The 23,027-nt window shown below is 39.3% G+C and overlaps 1 protein-coding gene across 4 annotated transcripts in view; it reads left to right on the top strand.

Moving 5' to 3' along the window:
• The window catches only part of RPRD2 (regulation of nuclear pre-mRNA domain containing 2), an 89,764-nt gene extending 67,826 nt beyond the window's left edge, over positions 1-21,938 (top strand). For 2 of the 4 annotated variants that reach the window (XM_061120904.1, XM_061120903.1), the window contains 5 exons: positions 7,870-8,152; positions 9,578-9,838; positions 12,112-12,312; positions 15,716-16,897; positions 17,038-17,275. In XM_061120904.1, the coding sequence (XP_060976887.1) occupies positions 7,870-8,152; positions 9,578-9,838; positions 12,112-12,312; positions 15,716-16,897; positions 17,038-17,126 (2,016 nt within the window). In that variant the 3' untranslated portion in view covers positions 17,127-17,275. Of the gene's footprint in view, positions 1-7,869; positions 8,153-9,577; positions 9,839-12,111; positions 12,313-15,715 lie in introns of all 4 variants that reach the window. The other 2 variants (XM_061120902.1, XM_061120901.1) reach the window with 1 other exon arrangement.
• The last annotated feature ends 1,089 nt before the right edge of the window (positions 21,939-23,027 follow it).

Raw genomic sequence — 23,027 nt, 5'->3', positions numbered from 1 at the left:
AGTAGATTATTTAAGTAATCTGAGTTGACTTATATGGAAACACTTAAACCTTTAAACGATATTTTCAAAAAGATTTTGACCACAGAAAGAAAGATTTTACTTGGAAACTGAGAGCTACAACATGTGTATGCACACATACAGCTAAAATTTCACAAAATAAAACTTGCTCTTGTTATGTGCAATACACTGGGAGATTTTCTTTTATAGTATTTCATTTCCTATACTTTTTCTAATTTCTTAAGTTGAACATTTATTTATTTAGACTTTTTTTTTTTTTTTTAACTGTGCTTGATCTTTGTTGCTGCACGTGGGCTTTCTCTGGTTGCAGTGAGTCGGGGCTGCACTTTGTTGCAGTGCACAGGCTTCTCATTGCAGTGCATGGGCTCTAGAGCCACGGGCTCAGTAGTTGTGATACTCAGGCTTAGTTTCCCCATGGCATGTGGGATCTTCCCGCATCGGGGGTCCAACCCATGTCCCCTGCATTAGCAGGCTGATTCTTTTTTTTTTTTTTTTTTTTTTAGCAGGCTGATTTTTAACCACTGGACTAGCAGGGAACAATAGTAAGATTCCCTTCCCCGAGGTCTTTATGCCATTGTTAACTGTTTTACTTGTGTATATTTTATATAATTTTTATTATTTTTCTTAAACAGTAGACTTTTAAAGAAATTAAGGGGAAAATAGTCCTCTATATTTACCATTTCTGGTATTTTTCATTCCTTTTTTCAAAACCATATTTCCATCTAAGATCATTTTCCCTCAGCCTAAAGTCTAACATTTCTTGTAGTGCAGGACTGTTGGTGATGAATTTCTCCATTTTTAATCTTAAAAATGTCTTTATTTTACATTTTTGAGAAATATTTTCACTGGATAAAGAATTCTAAACTGGCAGGTTTTTTCCTTTCATTAACTAGAAATGTTCCTTAACCTGTCTTCCCTTGTAACGAGAAGTCAGCTGTGCCTAGATTTCTTCTTTGTAGTTATCCTGCTGCAGAGGGATAAAGAGGATTCACTGAGTTTTTTGGATCTGTGGTTTGATACTGTTCATCAATTTTAGAACCTATTCAACTATTATCTTTTAAAATATTTCTTCTTTTTCATTCCTCTTCCTTCTGGGACTCCAGTTATACATCCCATGTGTTCTTAGATTTCTGCTCTTTCATTCCTTTTTCTCACTGGACTAATTTTTGGGTACTTAATATTTGTTGTTGTTTAGTTGCCAAGTTGTGTCCAACTCTTTAAGATCCCATGGACTGTGGCCCGCCAGACTCTTCTGTCCATGGGATTTCCCAGGCAAGGTTACTAGAGTGGGTTACCATTTCCTTCTCCAGGGGATCTTCCCAACCCAGGAATCGAACCCATGTCTGCTGCATTGGCAAGTGGATTCTTTACCACTGAGCCACCAGGGAAGCACTTGTCTTCAGATATTCTTTATTCCACTGAGTGAAGTCTACTGTATTTTTCAGTTCTAGAATTTTCATTTGATTCTTAGAATTGCTTTTCTTTTTTGAGATTTCTAATCTAGTCATCTGTTCTTCATCTTTTCCTAAAAATTCTTCAATGTATTTGTAATTACTCTCTTAAAAACCTTATGTATTAATTCCAGTATCTGGGTCATCTCTAGGTATACTATTGACTGTTATTTTATGATTTGTGTGTGCATGTATACTTTAATCATATCTATATATTCTGTCTCTTTGCATGTCTAAGAATTTATTTTATAGGAGACATTTTGAGTGATACTTGTGGAAAATCGGAATTGTGTCATTTTCCTTTAACAAGTGTTGTTTTTTTGTGGGTTTTTTTTTTTTTTCTGGCAATTTATCTGTGGATTACTATGATGTAAAGGCTTTGGTTTTAGGCTTTATTAGGGTGGGTTTGTTTGGACATAGTCCTTAGCCCTAGAACATGGTCCTTACTCTTAATCCATGGCCTTTGTGGCATTTTAATAAGAAGTAAAGGTGTTTACTAAGCCTCTCTAACTTATTGCATAAACTCTTAACTGGACACTGCTGAAATCTCTGCTCAGATCTTTAACTTTATAGTTTCCTTGGAGATATCATCAAAGGAGCTATATCCACCATCCAGATCTGTATGTTTTTATTGTTATATATTTTAATTATACACACACAGATTTTACAGTTGTTTCATGTCATCAGTGTTTATTTAGTGTTTATTAGACTTTTTATTTATTGTACTGCATTTAGTTGCTGTTAATATTTTTTCTTTGGTTTTCGGTAGTTAAACAATGAGCTGCCTAGGTGTGGTCTTCATATTCATCTGGTTTAGGGTTTGCAGAACCTTGAATCAGTGGTGTATTAATTTACTAGAACTGCTATAACAAAGTATCTGAGAGTGGATAGCTCAAACCTACATTAATTTATTGTCTTATACTTCTGGAAACTGTAAGCCCAAAATCAAGGTGTTATTAGTGTTAATTCTTTCTGAGGGCTGTGAGTCTGTTCCTGACTTCTCTGTTTAACGTGTAGATGGCTGTTTCCTCCTTATGTCTCTCCACATGGCCTTCTCTGTTTGTAAATTTTCACTTTTTTTTTTTTTAATTTTCACTTTTAATTAAGACTACCAGTCATACTGCTCTAAGGCCCATCCTGATGACTTCCTTTCAACTTGATTAGCTTTAAAAACGCTTATGTCCAAATAAGGTCACAGCCTGAGGTATAGGGTTAGGACTTCAGTATACGATTATGAGGGGGTATAATTCAACCCTTAACAAGTGCCTTAATGTTTTTCATAAATTTGGGGATGTTTTCTTGTCAAATAGAGTTTCTATTACATTATATCTCTTCTCTTCCTGGAACTCTGTTAATTTGTATATTAGATCTCCTCAGTGTTCCAAATGTCTTTTTATGTTCCTTTCTGTATTTTCCATTCTTTCCCTTCAGTGCTTCTCTTCTAGATATTTTCTACTAACCAGTCTTCTAATGCATTAATTCTTTCTTCTGCTGAATTTTATCTATTACTTAACCCATTGATTAATTTAGTTGGCTTATTTTTCAGTTTTAGAACTGCCATTTGATTTTTTTTGATAGAAAGAATTCTATTTTTATGGTGAAATTCTGTTAACCTATTTTAATTTTTTCCTCATTTTTTTTTTCAGTCTATTTTGTAAAATTCTCAAATATCTTAAGTACATTATGAAGACTTTTTTGGGGGGAATCATTTGAAAATAAGTTGCAGAAACCCCATTACCCCCAAATATTTTCATGTGTGTTTTCCTCCAAGTTAATTTTCTCTTTCATAACCATAAGAAATTTAACACATGATGTACTATTATTATCTAATCCTCAGCCCTTACTCAGATTGACCAGTTCTTATAGCAAAAGCTCCTATCCATAATTACAAGTTGCATTTATTGCATTTCTCTCTTTTTTCCATTGATCTGGAACAGTTCCTTGATCTTTTAATTTTCATGATCTGAATATGTTTGAAGATTACATATCAAATAGTTTGTCCAGTGTCTCCTAATTTGGATTTATATGATGTTTCTTTGTGATCAGATAGAGGTTATCTATCTTTAGTAAGAATATCATAGAAGTGATTGTGTTCTTATTTATCCTTTCATTTAGCACACAGGTTTGATTTGTTTTACTACCTATAACATTCCCTTTGATATCTTATTAAAGTGCCATCTTCCCAGCTTGTCCACTGAAAAGTTTTCACTTGGTAATTGCTGTAGATTGAATTATGTACCCCCCAAAGATAATGATGAAGCCCTAACCCTTGGTACACATGAAAATGACCTCGCTTGGAAATAGGGACTTTATGGATGTGATCAAGTTACGGGGAGGTCATTAGGATAGCCTCAATCCAGTATCACTGGAGTCCTTATAAGAAGAGGGAAATTTGGATGCACAGGAAGAATGTCGTGTGACAACCAAGACAGATATTGTAGTGATGCATCTGACAAACCAAGAATGCCAAGGGTCGATGGCCACCACCAGAAGCTAGGAAAAGGCAAGGAAGAATTCTGCCAAGTCTCAGAGGGATCGTAGCCCTACTTGTACCTTGATTTTGGACTTCTAGCCTCCAGAATGTAAAAGTGAAAGTGTTAGTCACTCAGTCGTGTCCAACTCTTTTCAACCCCATGGACTGTAGCCTGCCAGGCTCCTCTGTCTGTGGAATTCTCCAGGCAAGAATACAGAAGTGGATTGCCGTTCCCTTCTCTGGGGGATCTTTCTGACCGAGGGATCAAATCCGGGTTTTCTGCATTGCTGGCAGATTCTTTATGATCTAAGCCACCAGGGAAGCCCTACTAATTACATTCATTGCTAACTACTAACTCATTACAAAATAATTATTTTGATGCTCAAATTATCCCACGTGGCCAGCGGGAGCACCTTTCAAGCTGCTTTCTGTGTTCTTTTGACATGTCTGCATTGTTTTTTGTGTTTCCTTACTTTTGGAGCAAGGTATTCCAAGTTCATATTGCACTTTTCTATCCAGCCTTGGAATCAGTTATTTCTCCAAGGAGTTTTGGTTCCTTTTAGTAAAAAACCATATTTTGAAACTGAGATCTGAATACCAGGTGTTTTTATTCCTGTTGGGATATCACTGCTGCCAGACCATATCAGTGTACAGAGCTAGGAAATATATGCATAAATACTTAACCTATATACTCACATTCACATCTGTATATATTTCTGTATCTGTCTATGCATGTTAGAAACCATCTATTCACACTGTTATCTCCAGTCCCAATCCAACACTACAAGGTTCATTCTAGTTTTCTTCCTTTCCACATTTGTCATTGCTTTTTCTAAAAATGCAAAATCTTGCTCCCCTTATCTTCAACATAATTGCTTATTTGATCATTACCCATGTGTATAACCAATTTTCCAGCACTTGCATCCCTCCCATCACCTCTGTAGGCTTTCTTTTTTTAAAAAATAGTAATAATTGTATTTGTTGTGGGCTGTGCTGGGCATTTGTTGCTGTGCGGGCTTTTCTCCAGTTGCAACAAGCGGGGCTGCTCTTGAGTTGCTGTGCACAGCTCCTCGTGGTTCTGGCTTCTTCTCCGGAGCATGGGCACTGGGGCCTGTGGGCTTCAGTAGTTGTGGTGCGTGGGCTGAACAGTTGCAGCTCACGCAGTCAGGGCTTAATTGTTCTACAGCATATATCCTGAACCTGTGTATCCTGTGTTAGCAGGTGGACTGAACCACCAGGGAAGCCCTATAGGCTTTCTTTTTATCTTGCTTAGGCTTCAACTTCCCATGCAGTGCCTTCCTCCCATGCAGTCATTTTCCTTACCCCATTTTGGCTCCATTACCTAACCTAGGCACCCTTAGGCTCTTGCTCAGATGAATTTTGGATTGAATTGTTCAAGATGATATATATTTTTCTGTATCTTCTTGAATGTATAAATGATAGCTATTTGGATTTTGTCAGATGCTTCCAATATTGAATATACTTGTTTTGAGTATGTTCCTAGTGTCTGTTTTCTCTTTGAGGTCGTTTGGTCCTATCTCTTGGCATCCTTGCTGATTTTTTATTGAATACTGAGCATTGTATATAAATACATTTCTATAGAGTCTCGGTGATTTATTTTCCTTCAGAAAGGATTCACCCTTTCTTTTGCTAGGCAGTATTGTGAGAGGTAATCATATTAATCAAGTATGATTAATTACTTGGCTGAATAATCAGGCTTCAGGCTGAATTGCAGTTTGGGAAAGCCTTTGATTTTCTCTGATGCATCCAGCTTCTGGATCACAGATTTTTCCTACCGAGAGCCTGGGCCAATCACTAGACCCCTTCCTTCATTGTGTGATTTGAACTCTAATCCTTGTCTCTTCTGTACCATGAGACTGTGTTTAACTCCACTTTACTTTTCAGAAATTTTCTGCTTAATTTAGGAAATAATGTGGTTTTTTTAAAATTCAAGTATAGTTGATGTACAATGTTTTGTTAGTTTCAGGTGTATAGCATAGTGATTCAGTTACATATATACATGTATTTGTTCTCTTTCAGATTCTTTTCCCATGTAGGTTATTACAGAATATTGAGTAGAGTTCCCGTGTACTATACAGTAGGTCCTTGCTGGTTATCTATCAGCAAATATCTTGAAGGAAGAACAGTAACATATTATTACAGTTCTGTCCTTTTTCATCAGAATTTTGGCCTTTCTAATTTTTTTTTAATGTTTCTATAGGCCAGCAAGACTGTTAAAAGTTCTGCATTTTTCTTTATATTATAGTAGTAACCCTCTGCCCTTTTCTTTTGCCTAAATTCTCAGATTCTTGCTTAGCTCCCCATATCAGCAGGACTCTTAAGAGAAAGACAGCTGCAGAATGTCAGCTTGACTTTACTCATGGTTTCCCCCTGCTGGAGAATTTGCCACCTGAGTTTTGGTTGCCTTAGCTCTCTACATTCAAGTGCGTGTGTTTATGTGTGTGCTTGTGAAAGTGTATAGATAGGTATATATATATATCTGGCTTTTCTAGTTGTTCTTGATGGGAGCATTGTGTTGCTACAAACTACTCAATTATATCCAGAAGCAAAAGCTCAGTTATAGTATATTATTTTATTTTCTACCCCCCAACACCCTTTTTTTTGTTTGTTTGTTTTGCCCCACCACATGGCATGTGGAATCTTACTTCCCCAACCAGGGATTGAACTTGTGCCCCCTGCATTAGAAGCACGAATTCTTAACCACTGTACTGCCAGGGAAGTCCCCCATCTCATTTTAAAAATAATGCTTCTTGCTCAACCAACTGAAATGATTCCATGATCTAATAGTCCAAGACCCTTAACCAAAAAAAAAAAGACACAGAGTTTCAAGACATTGGCAGTTAAGATAATCAGATGACTAGTAGGATTTAAGCCAGATGATCAAGGTTAACAACAACAGTGGTACATCATATTGATTGTATGTACCTTTGAAGTGATGTGATGACAATTACACTTTACCTCTGTGGTCTTCCTCCCCACAACCCATAACCCCAGTCTAATCATGAGAAGAACATTAGACAGACCTCAGTTAAGAGACTATCTACAAAATACCTGACCCGTATTCTTCAAAACTGTCAGATTCATCAAAAACATGGAAAGGAATGTCTAGCAAACTACCACAAACAAGAGAAACCTAGGAGATGTGACTACTACATTACAGGATCCTGGAATAGAAAAAGAACATCAGATAAAAACTGAGGAAATATTCATAAAGTGTGGGCTTTAGTTAATAATATAATGATCAAAATTGGTTTATTAATTGTAACGAATGTATCATACTAATGTTAGGTGTCAATAATAGGGGAAAATGGGAACTTCCCTGGTGGTCCAGTGGTTTGGAATCTGTCCTTCCACTCAGAGGGCATGGTTCGATCCTTGGTCAGAGAACTAGGATCCCACATGCTGTGCGTATGGCCAAAAAAAGGGGAAATTGGGTTTAGGATATATGGGAACTCTCTATTTTATCTTCACAGTAATTTTGTACACCTAAAACTTTTAAAAAATAAAGTTTATTTTTTTTAAAGTCAATAGTATTTGACCTCTCAAACTTCTTTATTTATGGATATAATTTTTGTCTTCTTAGTCATTGTTGTATCTCTAGTACCTAGAAGGTTGGCCAGCACATTTAGGCTCTTGATAAATATTGGTTGCCTGGAGGGATAGAAGAGAGCAGAGGAGGGTGAATTACAGATAACTTCTAAGTTTCTGCCTTGGGTAACTGTGGATGGTAATAATGACTTAGGAAATAGAAGAAGCAGAGATTGGAAACTGTTCCATGCTTGACAGATGATATGTTGTTGTTTTATACCAGTGATACAGTTAATAATAATGAAGAAATCTGATCGAGTCAGAATGGTAGCTTCTTGGTTACTTCTCAGAGGAGTAAACTCTTGTTTTCTCTTTTAGGCATATAAAACCTTTGCTAATCGAGTGAACAATTTAAAGAAAAAGCTGGATCAATTGAAGTCAACCCTTCCTGATCCTGAGGAATCACCAGTCCCTTCCCCAAGCGTGGATGCTCCCTCCCCAACTGGCTCTGAGTCCCCTTTCCAGGGAATGGGAGGTGAGGAATCCCAGTCACCAAACGCAGAGAGTGAGAAATCTGCCACACCTGAGCCTGCGACAGATAATCGTGACGTGGAAGACATGGACCTCTCAGATGTGGAAGACGATGGGTCAAAAATCATTGGTATGTCCTGTGTGATTAGTAGACCACTTGCTTCTTACATGTTTTGCTTTCCCCACCAATAAATCTGTCACCGGTAAGTATTAGAAAGGTAGTTCAATCCTTATAAAATTAGAGCACCAAGGTAGTAGTGTTGTCTCTAGAGCAGTGGTTCAGGATTTGGTATGCCATGTGGATTAAGAATCTGTGCTGTTCCAAGAATTCTCTGTTGGTCCAGTGGTTAGGAATCTGCGCTTCTGCTACCGGGGGCCCAAGGTCCAAAAAGCCACGTAGTGTGGCAGAAACAACATACACACTGGATTCTAGAAACTTAGTGCTTTAAAAAAGAGTGAAAATGTCTAATTAATAATTGTTTATATTTATAACTTATTAAACTGAAAATATTTGGGGTGTTTTGAGGTAAATAAAATATATTATTAAAATTAATTTTACCTGTGTTTCTTTTTTTTTTTTATATGGTAACTAGAAAATTTATACTTATATATATGTCTTGAATTGTATTTCTGTTGAACAAGCACTGCTCTAGAGGGAAGGCCACTTATGCTGAAATTCCTTATTCTCTGTCACTCTTGACCTTCAAGATTCCGAAGCCTCATTTTATTAACCATACTTTCACAATTAACACAGTTAACCTGGATGGGTGAATTGTTTCTCTGGCATCCCCAGCTTTTATAATTATTTTTATTAGGCAGTTTGACTTAGGTTGAATTTGATGCACTACCCATATAGTACGTTTGCTTTTAAACTATTAAGAGAATCTTACTGCAGGAGTTATAACATTGCAGTAGTGTCTGATTTTACCCACAATAGACCAATTTCGGGAAGCCAAAGGAAAGTACACTAACATATGTACAGAGTTTCTGTCTCTTAGGAAGCTGTCAGGTTAATGGCAGAGAAAAGACAGGACAGTTTATGACAAAACATTACTGAAAAAACACAAATGGGTATCAGATAATAACATGCTTCCAGAAATGTACAAATTCAGTACACAGATACTAAGAATATGGAAGAAATCATTAAAAAGTAAAATAAAAGATGCTCTAGGGGGATTTCCCTGGTGGTCCAGTAGTGAAGAGTTTGCCTTGCCATTCAGGGGATGCATGTTCGATTCCTGGTCAAGGAAGTAAGATCCCACGTGTCTCAAGACATAAGCCCACATGTCACAACTAAGACCCAACACAGCCAAATAAATAAATTTTAAAGAAAAAGATGCATTTGGGAAATTCAGTTTAAGCAGATACTAAAGATGGGAAGGTTCATGAATTATTTAGAGTATGACTTTTTTTTTTTTTTAATCATGAATGAATGATTTTTCTCTAATAAATCACAGTACATTTTAGGAAATATTAGGACATGTGATTCTGCATTGGAAGCAGAGTCTGGAAAGCAATAGGATGCAATATCATCTCTTTTCTTTTTTTTAAACAGTAGAGGACAGGAAGGAAAAACCTGTGGAGAAGTCAACTGTATCCACTGCTGTACCTACAAAGCCAACAGAAAGTATCTCAAAGGCCTCTTCGTGTACTCCAGCACCTGTGACCATGACAGCAACCCCACCTGTTCCAAAGCCTGTGAATACATCTCTTCTCTCCCCTTCTCCAGCATTGGCTTTGCCAAACCTAGCTAATGTGGATCTGGCAAAGATCAGTTCCATCCTTAGCAGCCTGACATCAGTCATGAAAAATACTGGTAAGTGAAACAGATCGCCAGTCCAGGTTGGATGCATGAGACAAGTGCTCTGAGCTGGTGCACTGGGACAACCCAGAGGGATGGGATGGGGAGGGAGGTGGGAGGGGGGTTCAGGATGGGGAACACATGTAAATCCATGGCTGATTCATGTCAATGTATGGCAAAAACCACTGCAGTATTGTAAAGTAATTAGCCTCCAACTAATAAAAATAAATGGGAAAAATAAATAAATAAATTAGTGCAAAAAAAAAATACTGGTGAGTAGGCCTAGTAATAATAAAAAGCTTATTTCTATCTTTCTAATTGAACCATCAGTCTGAGTTTTGTTTTTGTTTCCTAATTAAAAGTAATTTTTTAATTAAAAATGTAATACATGGTCACTATAGAAAAATTAGAAAATAAGTTAAAAGAATAAATATTCATAGTTCTGCCACCCCAAAGGAACTCATTTCTGTTCATTAACCTTTCAAGTATGTGTGTGTGTGTGTGTGTGCATATATATGTGTGTTTTGGGAAGTAAAATATTTGCATTAATTTTTCTGTCAATAATTGAAGCATTGGGAGGGGAAATAGTTGAAGTGTATTGCATATACAGTTGGTTCTCCATATTCATGAGTTCTGCAGCTGCAGGTTCCACATCCATGGATTCAACCAACCATGGATTGAAAATATTTGGGGCGAAATTTTTTTCAGAAAGTTTCAAAAAACAAAACATGAACTTGCCCTGCCCTGGCAATTACATAGCATTTACATTGTAATGTGTATTATAACTAAATCTAGAGATGATTTAAAGTATATGGAAAAATGAGGAGTTCTCTGGCAGTCCAGTGCTTAGGACTAGGCACTTTCACTTTCATGGCCCAGATTCAGTCCCTGATCAGGGAACTAAGATCCAGCAAGCCATGTGGCATGGTAAGTAAATATATACACACATAGATGCTGTATAAAAGGATGAGCATGGGTTATATTCAGATACCATGCCGTTTCACAAGGGACTTGAGCATCCACAGATTCTGGTATATTCAGGGGTCCTGAAACCAGCCACCCATTGATACTGAGGGACAACTGTACTGTTTTGAAATCAGCTACTAAAAATTTAACTCCATATCATGAGCATTTTTGTAAGTCATTAAATATTCATCTATATCATCTGATAGCTATACAGCATTCAGTAGTTTATATAAGCTTTTATTATTAGACCATCTAGTGTGTTTGCAGTTTTTCACTGTTGTAAAGAATACTTAGTGAACAACCTTGATGCTAAAAATGTATGCACAACTCTTCTTAAAAGGAATTTTAAATAGGACTTTTTTTTTTAATGGAAATCTTACTGAAAATATACAAAGTAGAGCCCTTGTATATGTTCATCACTCATCTTCAACAGTATAAACACATGGCCAATCTTGTTTCTCCTGTGTCTTCTCCAATCCTGATTATTTTGAAGAAAAGCCCAATTATTTCATTTCTTCATAAATAATTAAATATTTATTTCTAAAAGATAAAGACTCAAAAAAATCAGCATGTAGGTTTTTAAGTTTTTCATAACTAAAACAATCTCCAAAAGATGTACTATTTTGTGTACCAGCTATATGAAAGTTCCCATTGTTTATCAATCTTTCCAACACAATTTAGTTTTGTTTTATACTTTGTCAAACTCAGTCTTAGAAAAAATTGTTTATTGAAATCTTCATTCCTTTCATTAAAGATGTAAAAATTTCTTTCATTTGTTTATCGGTAACTTTTTCTGTATTAAATACCTGTTTATATTAAAAAATAAAACTGACTTTCTCTTTATATACCTTCTTTCCTGTTAAAAATTAACCCAGTGTTTCACAATGTTAAAATATAAAGATTGCTTGTATGAAAAGTCCATGTGAAAGGAAATAAGTTATTTAGAATTATGCAGTGACCAAGTCTGATCATAATTAACCAGCAATATTTATTGAACACTTACAGAAGTCTGATGTGTAGGTTTCGTTTGGTAGAGAAAAAAGAAACAGGTTCTCCAATCTCTTTCTACTGGGGCTCTGATGGCTAGTAAATACGTATGAAAAAAAAACTTGATATTTGTCTAATTTAATGGTGTTCCAAGTAGACAGGAACAAGTCTTAATTTTCAGATTTTTTTCTTTGTATATGCAATGGACAACTAGTGGATCATGCACAGAAGAATTCCTATGAGACATATCAGACTCAATTCAGTGACTGGAAAGTGTCGTGCATTTAAAGGTCATTTTGAATTGCATGTTCTTGAGTTGATCTTTCTGCCACCAGGGGTCAGTCCTGCATCAAGACCTTCTCCAGGAACTCCTACAAGCCCGAGCAACCTCACCAGTGGCCTGAAAACACCTGCACCCGCCACAGCAACATCTCACAACCCTCTGGCAAATATCCTCTCGAAGGTGGAGATCACCCCAGAGAGCATTTTGTCTGCTCTTTCCAAAACCCAGACACAGTCAGCCCCTGCACTGCAAGGTAAACTGACGTGTGCCAGAGGGATTTGAACTCTGAATGTCTGTCTCTGGCTTAATCCTGGATACCATTTCTGAGAAATCTAAAGCCATGAAATATATAATACAGTTAATTCATGATTCTCTTTGTCATATGTGACCTGTCATTTATAGAATTCTGAAATGTCAAGAATACTTAAAGACTTTAAATATGCTCTAGTCTAATCCCCTCCTTGGGTGAGGAAATTGAGGCTCAGTGAGGTGATGTGACCAGGTTAAGGTCACACATCAGTCTTTTTAGAGGAGCTGAGACTAAAAGCCAGATTTCTTGACTGGAGTCCAGTATTCTTTCACTTATTTATCCCATACTCTTAGTATAGGTGAGTGTGTGTTGAATTTTACATATTTTAATGTTAACTAAAACTAAAAACAATAAAAAAGATCAGTCTACTATCAGAAATCTTAAAAGACATGATTATCTCCTTTTTTATGTCCAAATGGCCTCTGTAGATGTCATACCTTTTTCTGTTTTCTGACTACCTATTGAAAGTGAAGGTGTTAGTTGCTCAGTCACGTCCAACTCCTTGCAACCCCGTGGACTGTAGCCCACTAGGCTCCTCCTTCCATGGGATTTCCCAGGCAAGAATACTGGAGTGGGTTGTCATTCCTTTCTCCCGGGGATCTTCCCAAACCAGGGATCAAACTCAGGTCTCCTACATTGCAGGCAGATTCCCACCAGGGAAACCTACCTATTATCTCTTGACTTGTTTGAATCTCTCTATTCAGCTTTGCTAATTATGTTTTGTGCCTAAAACTGTCTGCTGCTTTTTTTTTTCTTTTTTTTTTTTTTTGCTTCTAACATTTTTTCATAAAGCTTAACTTGCTCTTTGTTCTCAGATCCTTCAAATACCAACCTGAGTATAATTATGCAGTGAATTACAGCTTCAATATAGTGATTTACTCTGCATCAGTAGTTCTTAACCAGAATTCTCCAGGGGATATTTGGCTGTGTCTGAAGACATTTTTGTTTGTCACAGCTGGGGTTGAGGTGGGGAGCTACTTCATTTGATGGGTAGAAGCCAGGGATGCTGCTTAATCTAACTACAGTGCATAGGAGAACCCCAACAACAAAGTATACAACCCAGAATGTCAGTGTTGCTGAGATCCCGCTTTTTATGAATAGAGAGCAGCAGTACAGGTATCTATTCATTTTCTTACTTCCTATACTTCTATAAGTGGATCCGCCAAGCACTGTATTATAGTGAGCTTTGTCTTCCAGTATAAGAGAATTTTGTTACACATGACTAAATACTACTAAATAATAAGCCATACCTCTACATATTGGTTCCAGCAAAAGAATTAATGATAATGCTACAGTGCAACTCACACTACTAATTTCAGGTATAAGTAGATTGAGAGATTGGCAGGTTGATGATTTCTCCTTTCTAGTTTCTATTATCATTCTGTAGTTACAATAAAAACCTTGAACTCACTTGTATTTTAACTTCATATATAGATATAATACATAGATCTTAAGAAGCTTTTTCTTTGAGCAGATTGTTAAAACAATATCATGTAGACCTTCTAATCAGGCAAAATTTGAACAGAACTAGATGTGTTGTGACAGAATAAAAAGTGGGACTCTTAGAAAAAAAACTTTGTGGAGTAACAGGGCAGTTCACCACCTTTGAGTTCCTCATGGAAAGTGGAATTCTCCTTACCTTTTAAAAGGACTATGACAACTTAAATAGATACCTTTCTTCAACAACCATAAAGGAAATCTCTTAGAACTTTGCTCACAATGTTTCACCTACAGCCCTTAGTGATGTTTTCAGCACAAAATGACTTCAATGGGCAGACACCATAGTGTATGGTTTAAGATTGAAGTAAAGTAATATTTAGTGGTAAGAGAGTAATACTTCCCCTATTACCAGAAATCTGAGTAGTATCTATGTTAAGAAGATGATCTCTTGAAGAATTCATTTCACATCTGAAAGATACGCTGAAATATCTTCTTAAAATCATATGATATTATTTATCACTCTCCAGTGCTTCAAGACTTCTGATTTTGGTAAAAGCAGTTGCTGTTAGGAATTAAATCAAACTATTAAGAAGAGGAAAATTGTATAGCCAGGGAGATTTTTGAAAATTAAACACAGATATTTTTTCAGGAGAAAAGCAGTGGAAATAAACAGTGTTTTAATTATTTGGATATTTTCAAATATTGGATGATAATAAAAGCCATGCATCATTGTTTAAAAGTCAGTGACATTTGAAAATGCTGCAAAGAATGGAACAATCTTAAAATTTTTAAGACCTTAAACCTCTTAGCAAGTAAGGATAAAAATTGAAATTTTAAAGAAACAATAATTGAAATATCAAATGAAATATTATTTTCTTTTATATATCATTATGAAGGAACCATTTTAGTATATGACTGAAAACTATTGATTCAGGTGAAATGTATGTAAAATTTTCATTTGTGATCAGAAATTGAGTAAATTTCCCAAAATGTGATTGGATTTCAAATAAAGAACCTTCTGTTATTTCTTTATCAAATATTTTTTCAAGAAATTTTCTACAGGAGCAGTTTGCTTTGGTGGACTTCAGCCTGCCTTTGCCCCCAAAGAATTCTTTCTTGGTGCTCTGAGAATGTTTTGTCTGTCATCGAGTAGAGTTGGATCTCATCAGTGTCAACATGTATAGACCAATAATCCTTGAATTTTCCAAGCTATAAGAAGGGGATTGTGTGTCTTCTTGTCAAAGGATCAGTGTCCCCGAAGGTCTAGTTCTATAAGCTTTGTGGTGTATATTTGTATATTTATTATTGCTACATTTTACAACTAAAAATTTTACAACTAAAGCCTTGTTTCCCCAAATATAACACCAATCCAGCAAGATATGCTTCTTTAAAAAAGCATCACAGGTCACATAAGTCCCTGCAATTTGGATGTTGTTCTCTCTGTCCTAAGAATAATTGTACCTTAACTTATTAGAGACAGTTGCGGAAGTTGGAAAGGAAGGATAGGGCAGAATATCTATTTGTGTTTAGAGGAACAATTCTGCAGACCAAACATTAAGAAATACTGGCTTAAAGTGTTATTTTACAGATAATTATGCCCCCTTTCTTTTCCTGCTTTGTCTTGTTTAAACTCTGAGTGATTCTGACACTAAAATCTCCCTCTTCCTGTTGGCTTTTATTTTTGCCATGTTGGCCTTGTTTCATGACTACTAGAAACATTTCAGTAATTTGCTCTTCTTACATTGATAAGCCATTACTTGTTTGGTCTGAATTCCCTTTGATCTCATATTTTAATGTCTGTCTAGTTCCCACTGGAATGAATGAGAATATCTGATTAGCCTACATTGTTTACATTGGAAAGTTAGGGAGTTGTTGTTCTTAACTTCTCTAATCTTTGTTTCTACAGGCCTGTCATCTTTACTTCAGAGTGTTACTGGGAACCCAGTTCCATCCAGCGAAGCTGCACCCCAGAGCACTTCAGCTTCCCCTGCTAACACCACAGTCTCTAGCATAAAAGGAAGAAACCTGCCCTCCAATACCCAGTCCTTTATTCCCAAAAGCTTCAACTATTCTCCTAATTCCTCAACTTCTGAAGTCTCGTCAACTTCAGCCAGCAAGGCCTCAATTGGGCAAAGCCCAGGGCTCCCAAGCACTACTTTCAAGCTCCCCTCCAACACTCTGGGGTTCACAGGTAACCACAATGCTAGCCCTGCTGCTCCGCCTACTGAAGTTGCCATGTGCCAATCCTCAGAGGCCTCCAAGCCAAAGCTGGAGTCAGAGTCCACCTCCCCAAGCCTGGAAATGAAGATCCACAACTTCTTAAAAGGTAATCCTGGTTTCAGTGGCTTAAACTTAAACATCCCAATCCTGAGCAGTTTGGGATCCACTGCTCCAGCTGAAAGCCATCCATCAGACTTCCAGCGTGGCCCTACTAGCACGTCAGTCGACAACATTGATGGAACCCCGGTACGGGATGAACGGAGTGGAACGCCCACTCAGGATGAGATGATGGACAAGCCCACATCCAGCAGTGTGGATACCATGTCCCTGCTTTCTAAGATCATTAGCCCTGGTTCCTCAACACCCAGCAGTACCAGATCACCACCCCCTGGGAGAGAGGAAAGCTTCCCCCGAGAGCTCTCCAGTTCTGTGTCTACGTTTCGGCCCTTTGGCTTGGGCAGTGACTCCCCCTATAAGCAGCCTTCTGATGGAATGGAGAGACCGTCTTCTCTGATGGACTCTTCACAGGAGAAGTTTTATCCAGATACTTCTTTCCAGGAAGATGAAGATTACCGAGATTTTGAGTATTCAGGGCCTCCACCATCTGCCATGATGAACCTAGAGAAGAAACCAGCCAAGTCTATCCTGAAATCAAGCAAGCTTTCTGATACCACTGAGTATCAGCCAATCCTGTCCAGTTATAGCCACAGGGGTCAAGAATTTGGGGTAAAGTCTGCCTTCCCTCCATCTGTGAGGGCCCTCCTGGACTCTAGTGAGAACTGTGACCGGCTTTCGTCTTCCCCTGGGCTGTTCAGTGCCTTCGGCATCAGAGGGAATGAAGCAGGGTCTGACCGGTCACCATCACCGAGTAAGAATGATTCATTTTTCACCCCTGACTCCAACCACAATAGCTTGTCTCAGTCTACCACGGGGCATCTCACTTTGCCGCAGAAGCAGTACCCAGACTCTCCTCACCCAGTCCCACATCGGTCCCTTTTCTCTCCGCAGAATACCCTTGCCGCTCCCACGGGCCACCCACCCACGTCAGGCGTGGAGAAAGTCCTGGCCTCTACCATTTCCACCACGTCGACGATTGAGTTTAAGAATATGCTTAAGAATGCCTCACGAAAGCCCTCAGATGATAAACATTTTGGCCAGGCCCCCAACAAGGGCACTTCAAGTGATGGTGTCAGCCTGTCAAACCTCGCCCAGCTCAGCTTGACAGCCGCTGATCAGCAGCAACAAGAAGAGCACTATCGCATAGAGACTCGAGTCTCCTCCTCCTGCTTAGACTTGCCTGATAGTACCGAAGAGAAGGGGGCCCCTATAGAAACCTTGGGTTATCATAATGCATCCAATAGGAGGATGTCAGGGGAGCCCATACAGACTGTAGAGTCCATCCGAGTCCCTGGGAAGGGAAGTAGAGGACATGGGCGTGAGGCTTCAAGGGTGGGTTGGTTTGATCTGAGCACCTCAGGTGGCTCCTTTGACAATGGCCCCTCAAGTGCCTCTGAGCTGGCATCCCTTGGGGGTGGGGGCAGCGGAGGCCTCACTGGCTTTAAAACAGCACCATACAAAGAACGAGCACCCCAGTTTCAGGAGAGTGTCGGCAGCTTCCGTTCCAGCAGTTTCAACTCAACATTTGAGCATCATCTCCCCCCATCCCCCTTGGATCATGGGACACCCTTCCAGAGAGAGCCAGTGGGGCCATCATCTGCCCCGCCTGCCCCTCCCAAGGATCATGGTGGTATCTTCTCTCGAGATGCACCTACTCATCTACCCTCTGTGGATCTTTCGAACCCCTTCGCAAAGGAGGCAGCCCTGGCCCACGCTGCCCCACCTCCTGGGGAGCACGGCGGAGTTCCTTTCCCCACCCCACCCCCTCCTCCGCCCCCCGGGGAACATAGCAGCAGTGGCGGGAGTGGCGTCCCTTTCTCTGCTCCTCCTCCTCCTCCACCTCCTGGTGACCACTCTGGGGTTGTACCCTTCCCAGCCCCACCACTGGCAGAGCACGGAGTGGCGGGGGCCGTGGCAGTATTTCCCAAGGACCATAGTTCCCTCCTTCAGGGGACCCTGGCTGATCATTTCGGTGTGCTCCCAGGACCCAGGGACCATGGGGGCCCCACCCAGCGGGACCTCAACGGCCCCGGCCTTAGCCGTGTACGCGAGAGCCTGAGCCTGCCTTCCCATTCTTTGGAGCACTTGGGCCCAGCCCATGGAGGAGGAGGTGGGGGAGGCAGCAACAGCGGCAGTGGCCCCCCCTTGGGTCCCTCACACAGAGACGCCATCAACCGGAGTGGTATGATCTTGCGGAGTCCCCGGCCAGACTTCCGGCCTAGGGAGCCTTTTCTCAGCAGAGACCCTTTCCACAGTTTAAAGAGGCCCAGGCCACCTTTCGCTAGGGGCCCTCCGTTCTTTGCACCAAAACGCCCATTCTTCCCTCCCAGGTACTGATGGAAACCAAGGGAAAGGCATTTGAACAGTAGAGAGCATTGGAAGTAGGAGTTTGGTTTATTATCATTGTTTTTATTTGTTTTCCCTCCTTTGATCTATTTTTTCTTTCTTTTTTTATTATAACAAAGGACCTCCCTTCCAAATTAAAAAGTTATATATGCTTACATTTCACTATTCCATCCAGTCCTCCCTCCCACTGCACTTATACCTACCTTTTCCAAGATGTTTGTATTTTAAGGGGGTGGGGGGCAAAGAAACACAACTAAAGCCACTTCATTTGGCTGGGGGTTTGAAGGGTGGGGAGGAAAACAAATCTTATTTTACCCCATCTATTGAAGAGTATTACTACATTTGAAATAAAACTTCCATCAGTACAGCTAATACCATGTGCAATGTTGGGATGTTATTTGGGGCTTGGCTTCTCAAGTAGTCAGTGGAAGGATTCTTGTCCCCTTCTCTCTCCAGCTCAGCTAACTGCTGTAACCGGGGTGGCTGTCTTCCCTTTGTGCTCTGTGGCCTGCTGACAGCCAAGAGATGTTGTTGCAGGGGAGGAAATGTGGGAGACCTTGGACCTGTCAAGTTATTTGGGGGTTTTCTTTTGTTTTAAAAGGCATATTGAAGTTGAGTTCTTGACCTTTCTCCCAAAGTCTAAGCCTTTGTTTTTTAATTCAGCCTCTTCTGAAGTACTATCATGCAGCACCTTGGAGGAAGTATGGACCTCATTTTATCCTAGTAAAGAATTTTGCTCCTTTGAGTAGAAGAAAGGGGGCCAGGTATACTAAAATTAAAAGAATAAGTAACTGCAATACAGAGAGTGAGAGAAAGGAGCCAATGATGGTGTGATCTGACCTGCCCATCTGTCATAAACATATTTCTGAGGTGGTTTCACATATCTGGCATCAAGCTCTTGCTTCCTGCTTTTTTTTTTTTTCCCCTTGATTTTTTCTCCCTCAGTTTTCTCGTCTACGTTTCTAGTCTAGCCAGAAAGTCACTGTAGTTGACAGTAGATACAGAGGTGCAACTGAAACATTCTCAGATATTATCCCAGTATTTTTTTTTTTAAAGTAGACATTTTTAGCATGGTGCCTCCCTAATGTTGTGACATTTGTTGGTGGTTGTCACCAAAAGTTAACTGTGGGGAAAGGGAAATATTTGTCTTTATCTTTCTTTTGACCTAGTCCTGTATTCACCCCTCTTCTTGGTATTCTAAAGGAGGAAGTTCAGTAGCATCTTTCTTTATACCTCTTTAGCTCTGTCTTAGTGACAACTGGATATTATACATATCCTTGCAGACAAACAGGAGGATCTGATTAGTTTAAATTTACCCCACTCTATGGATAGCAACCTGTCACATTTCAAGGCTCAAACCTTATCCTCACCTCCCACTCTCAGTAGAAAATGTTTATGCCCTTAGTCATTTTACATGGGGGGAAAAAAAGTGCTTTATTTCTCCCTGAACTGAAAGGCTCCTTATTTGTATTTCTACAGCTAGTACTAGGAAAAGACAATCACTGCACTTCGAGTATTTAGGGACACTGAAAAGCAAATGTTGCTTTACTACATTTTTTTATTTAGTGTCTTACCCTAAAGTACACACTGGTAATCTCCAGCCAGATGAGTGAAAGACTATTAAAGGAAATCCTAGCAAGTTTCATATTTTCTTCCAAGTTAGTGTAGAAATAACTGTAGGAAGTATGGGGATTGCATTGGATTCCCCCAGTTAAGTTTTACATATGGGAGAGTGTGGAAAATGTAGTGACAGAAGATGATTCTTTGTCTCAGAATAAGCTTGCTTTGCAGGTAAAAGAGCAGCTCAAACCAGGTGTGCATCATAGTTGGGGAGTTTTTGTGTAATTTATTCCATGTTATTTGTTTGGACTCTCCATGTTTTCTGTGGTTAGGATCTTGCAAGTCCTCCACCTTCCTGACGCATTTCTGGTCTTAAGCCCGCTGTTCTTTCTTTGACCTTCTCAAGCCTCTCTGCCCTGTAGCTCTCCCTGCAAAAAAAAAAAAAAAAAAAAAAATGCATGATACCAGGACCTTGTAGTGGGATGGGGTATATAGTGTAGCAAAGCAAAGAAACAATACAGTTACACTGAGTCCTAAGACATTCCTTTAGAGAAAAGTATAAGAGAGTGTGAGGTGGGGTGGGGGGAGGTAAAGAGAGAAAGTTTTAACTCAAAACTGAAATAAGTTTTTTTTTTCTTTTGCAGAAAATTAAGTGGGATGTGTTTCATTCTAGAATAAAAGAATGTGAATTCTTTCTGCTGCTCTCAATTAATCTAAAAGTAGTGTTTACTTGAAAAGGCTCTCTGACCATTTGATTTTATCAGAAAATGGGGGGTTGGTCAGCAAAGTGGTTTCCTGAATGTTGGGGCAGGTTAATTGTCCTCAGAAGCATGATAGCTAGTACATGAAAGGGAAGACCTTGTACAGTTTTAAAAGATGGACTTTAAGGGTTGGGTTTCTGTGGAGTGTGTTTTGGTTTTTTAAGCCACAAAATCCATTTGTTCAGGATGGAAATGAGGATTTGTATGTAACTGTCAGCTGCTTGTTAACTTTAAGGACATCTGCCTACAGCAGTCAGTGAAGACACCGATGTGTATATATGTGATATAGTGAAACAAGACAATTCTGGTATTCATAACATGAAACAAAGGGGTTTTATTCTTTCTGTGTCTGTGATTTAAACCTCCGTGCCCATGCTCTTTTGTATTTCAACCTGAGAACAAGATTTAAAAAAAAAAAAAAGCATAGCATAGTGTGTCTTGGCAAGGACATGATTCAGTATGCAAACAGATAATGCGAAGTTGTTACTAAGGTTCTTGGTGCTTACTCTAAAATCACAGACAGAGAATCGGTGGGTGGGGCCTGAGTACACTGGTACCACTTAAAATTCAGTGATACAATATCAGAAATTGAGTCCTTAAATATTCTGTAAAAGTTTACTCTTCAGTCAGCTTAGATTCAACCTCTATCCTTGCTCCCATTTGCCCTCCCAAATTTTGTTGAGAATAAATAGAATTTGGTTTGTTTCCAGGGAGGGTAAAAGGATAAGAGAATAGGCCTTTTACCTTTCCAGTCCCAGGAATACAATGTTTGTGATGTATATGGTACAGCAAACCTATCTAGATAATGTGAATATGCTAAAACTCCTAATTGCAGAATATTCACTATCAGTCCTGAAGTTACTGGTTCATACAGAAGTAAGCTTCAGCTGTTACTGTTTTGAAGCCGCTGTAAATTACTGCTTTTTCTCCTTTTTGCCTCCCCTCCCCCCCCCTTTTTTTGAATGGGCTGGGGTGCCTGTTAAGATTTAAATTAGATATGTTGGATTGATATTCTCACGTGTTCAGTGTGGAAAACAAAACAAGTACATGCTTTAGAGGCAACAACAATGAAATCCTTTTGAAATGTGTATTAATATCATTTAATAAAATAACTAGTTCTAAAGGTTTGACATTTTTCTTTGAGCTCTGGGGCTTTGACCAAGGGCCCCTGACATCTCTGGTGAGTGCAAATAGGAGGGAACTTCTCCAGAAGCTGAAACTGCTGCTTTGTGGAACAGGCCTATTGTTGGAAAGACCTAAATTTTCTCCAGCAAAGACCCTCCATGACTGTCCAGGGCTGAAGGTGAAACCAGCTACAGGAATGCAGGAAGAAAAGCCTGAATATATCTCTGAAGATACAGTTGTATTTGCTTTTGGTCTAAACGTGCAAGGAGGGTAGAGGGGCTGGTGTGTGTGCACCCGCACAGGTCTGAGGCAAACACACGCCAAAGACCCCCCCATCTCAAGCCTGCCTTGCAACCGCTTGCGCTTTCCTCTCTTCCAGCCATTCCTTTTTTTTTTTAATCTCTTTGCCCCCAATATTATGTTTTTGTTTTCCTGTTTAATAAAGTTTGGTTTCCTTTGTTGTGTGGTTGACTTTTCCCCTCTGATCTTGTCCAGCTGTCCCCTTTGACTTCTGCACTCAATGTCACTGAAGGCATTCTGAGCTTCTTAAGATCTTTATGGCCTTGTGGGTTTGGTTTGGTCCTTTGTGGCAGTTCAATTTTGGAAAGGGACAACGGGTGGGGCAAGATCAAGATGTTCAGGGAGTGGTTGGTAATGAAGTGGGTATACCATATGGATGATAATTTTGTACGTCTTCCAAAAAATTGTACGGTTGTGAGCAAAAAAGTATTTTTAAAGCAAGCATAAAATTGGGAGTAGTGGCAGTCGGGATCTTTCTGGCAAATTCTTTGCCCACATCTATCCTTCTTGCATATTGCCTGTCACAGAAGCCACACAGCGGCTCTCCCACCCCATCCCTTTTTATGACCCAGTGAGGCTTAATAAATGGAATGTTGGCTAAAGGGGTAAAGCGAGTCATTGCATCTAGACCAGGCCTGGATCCGTGGCAGGGTAGAAGGCCCTAAATAAGCAGCCTTGAATACGTGAAACTGCACACGTGTCACCAGATGCTTCAGAAATAGCACAGTCTAGGAACACACCCAGCAGGTAGGGGTGTACACTGCACTGGCCGCTTCTGGAATCCAACTC

Source organism: Dama dama, chromosome 20, assembly GCF_033118175.1.
Source record: "Dama dama isolate Ldn47 chromosome 20, ASM3311817v1, whole genome shotgun sequence".
In the NCBI taxonomy this organism is placed as follows: Eukaryota; Metazoa; Chordata; class Mammalia; order Artiodactyla; family Cervidae; genus Dama; species Dama dama.
The sequence above is the reverse complement of the archived record's forward strand: the minus strand, read 5'-3'. Positions and strand labels throughout refer to the sequence as shown.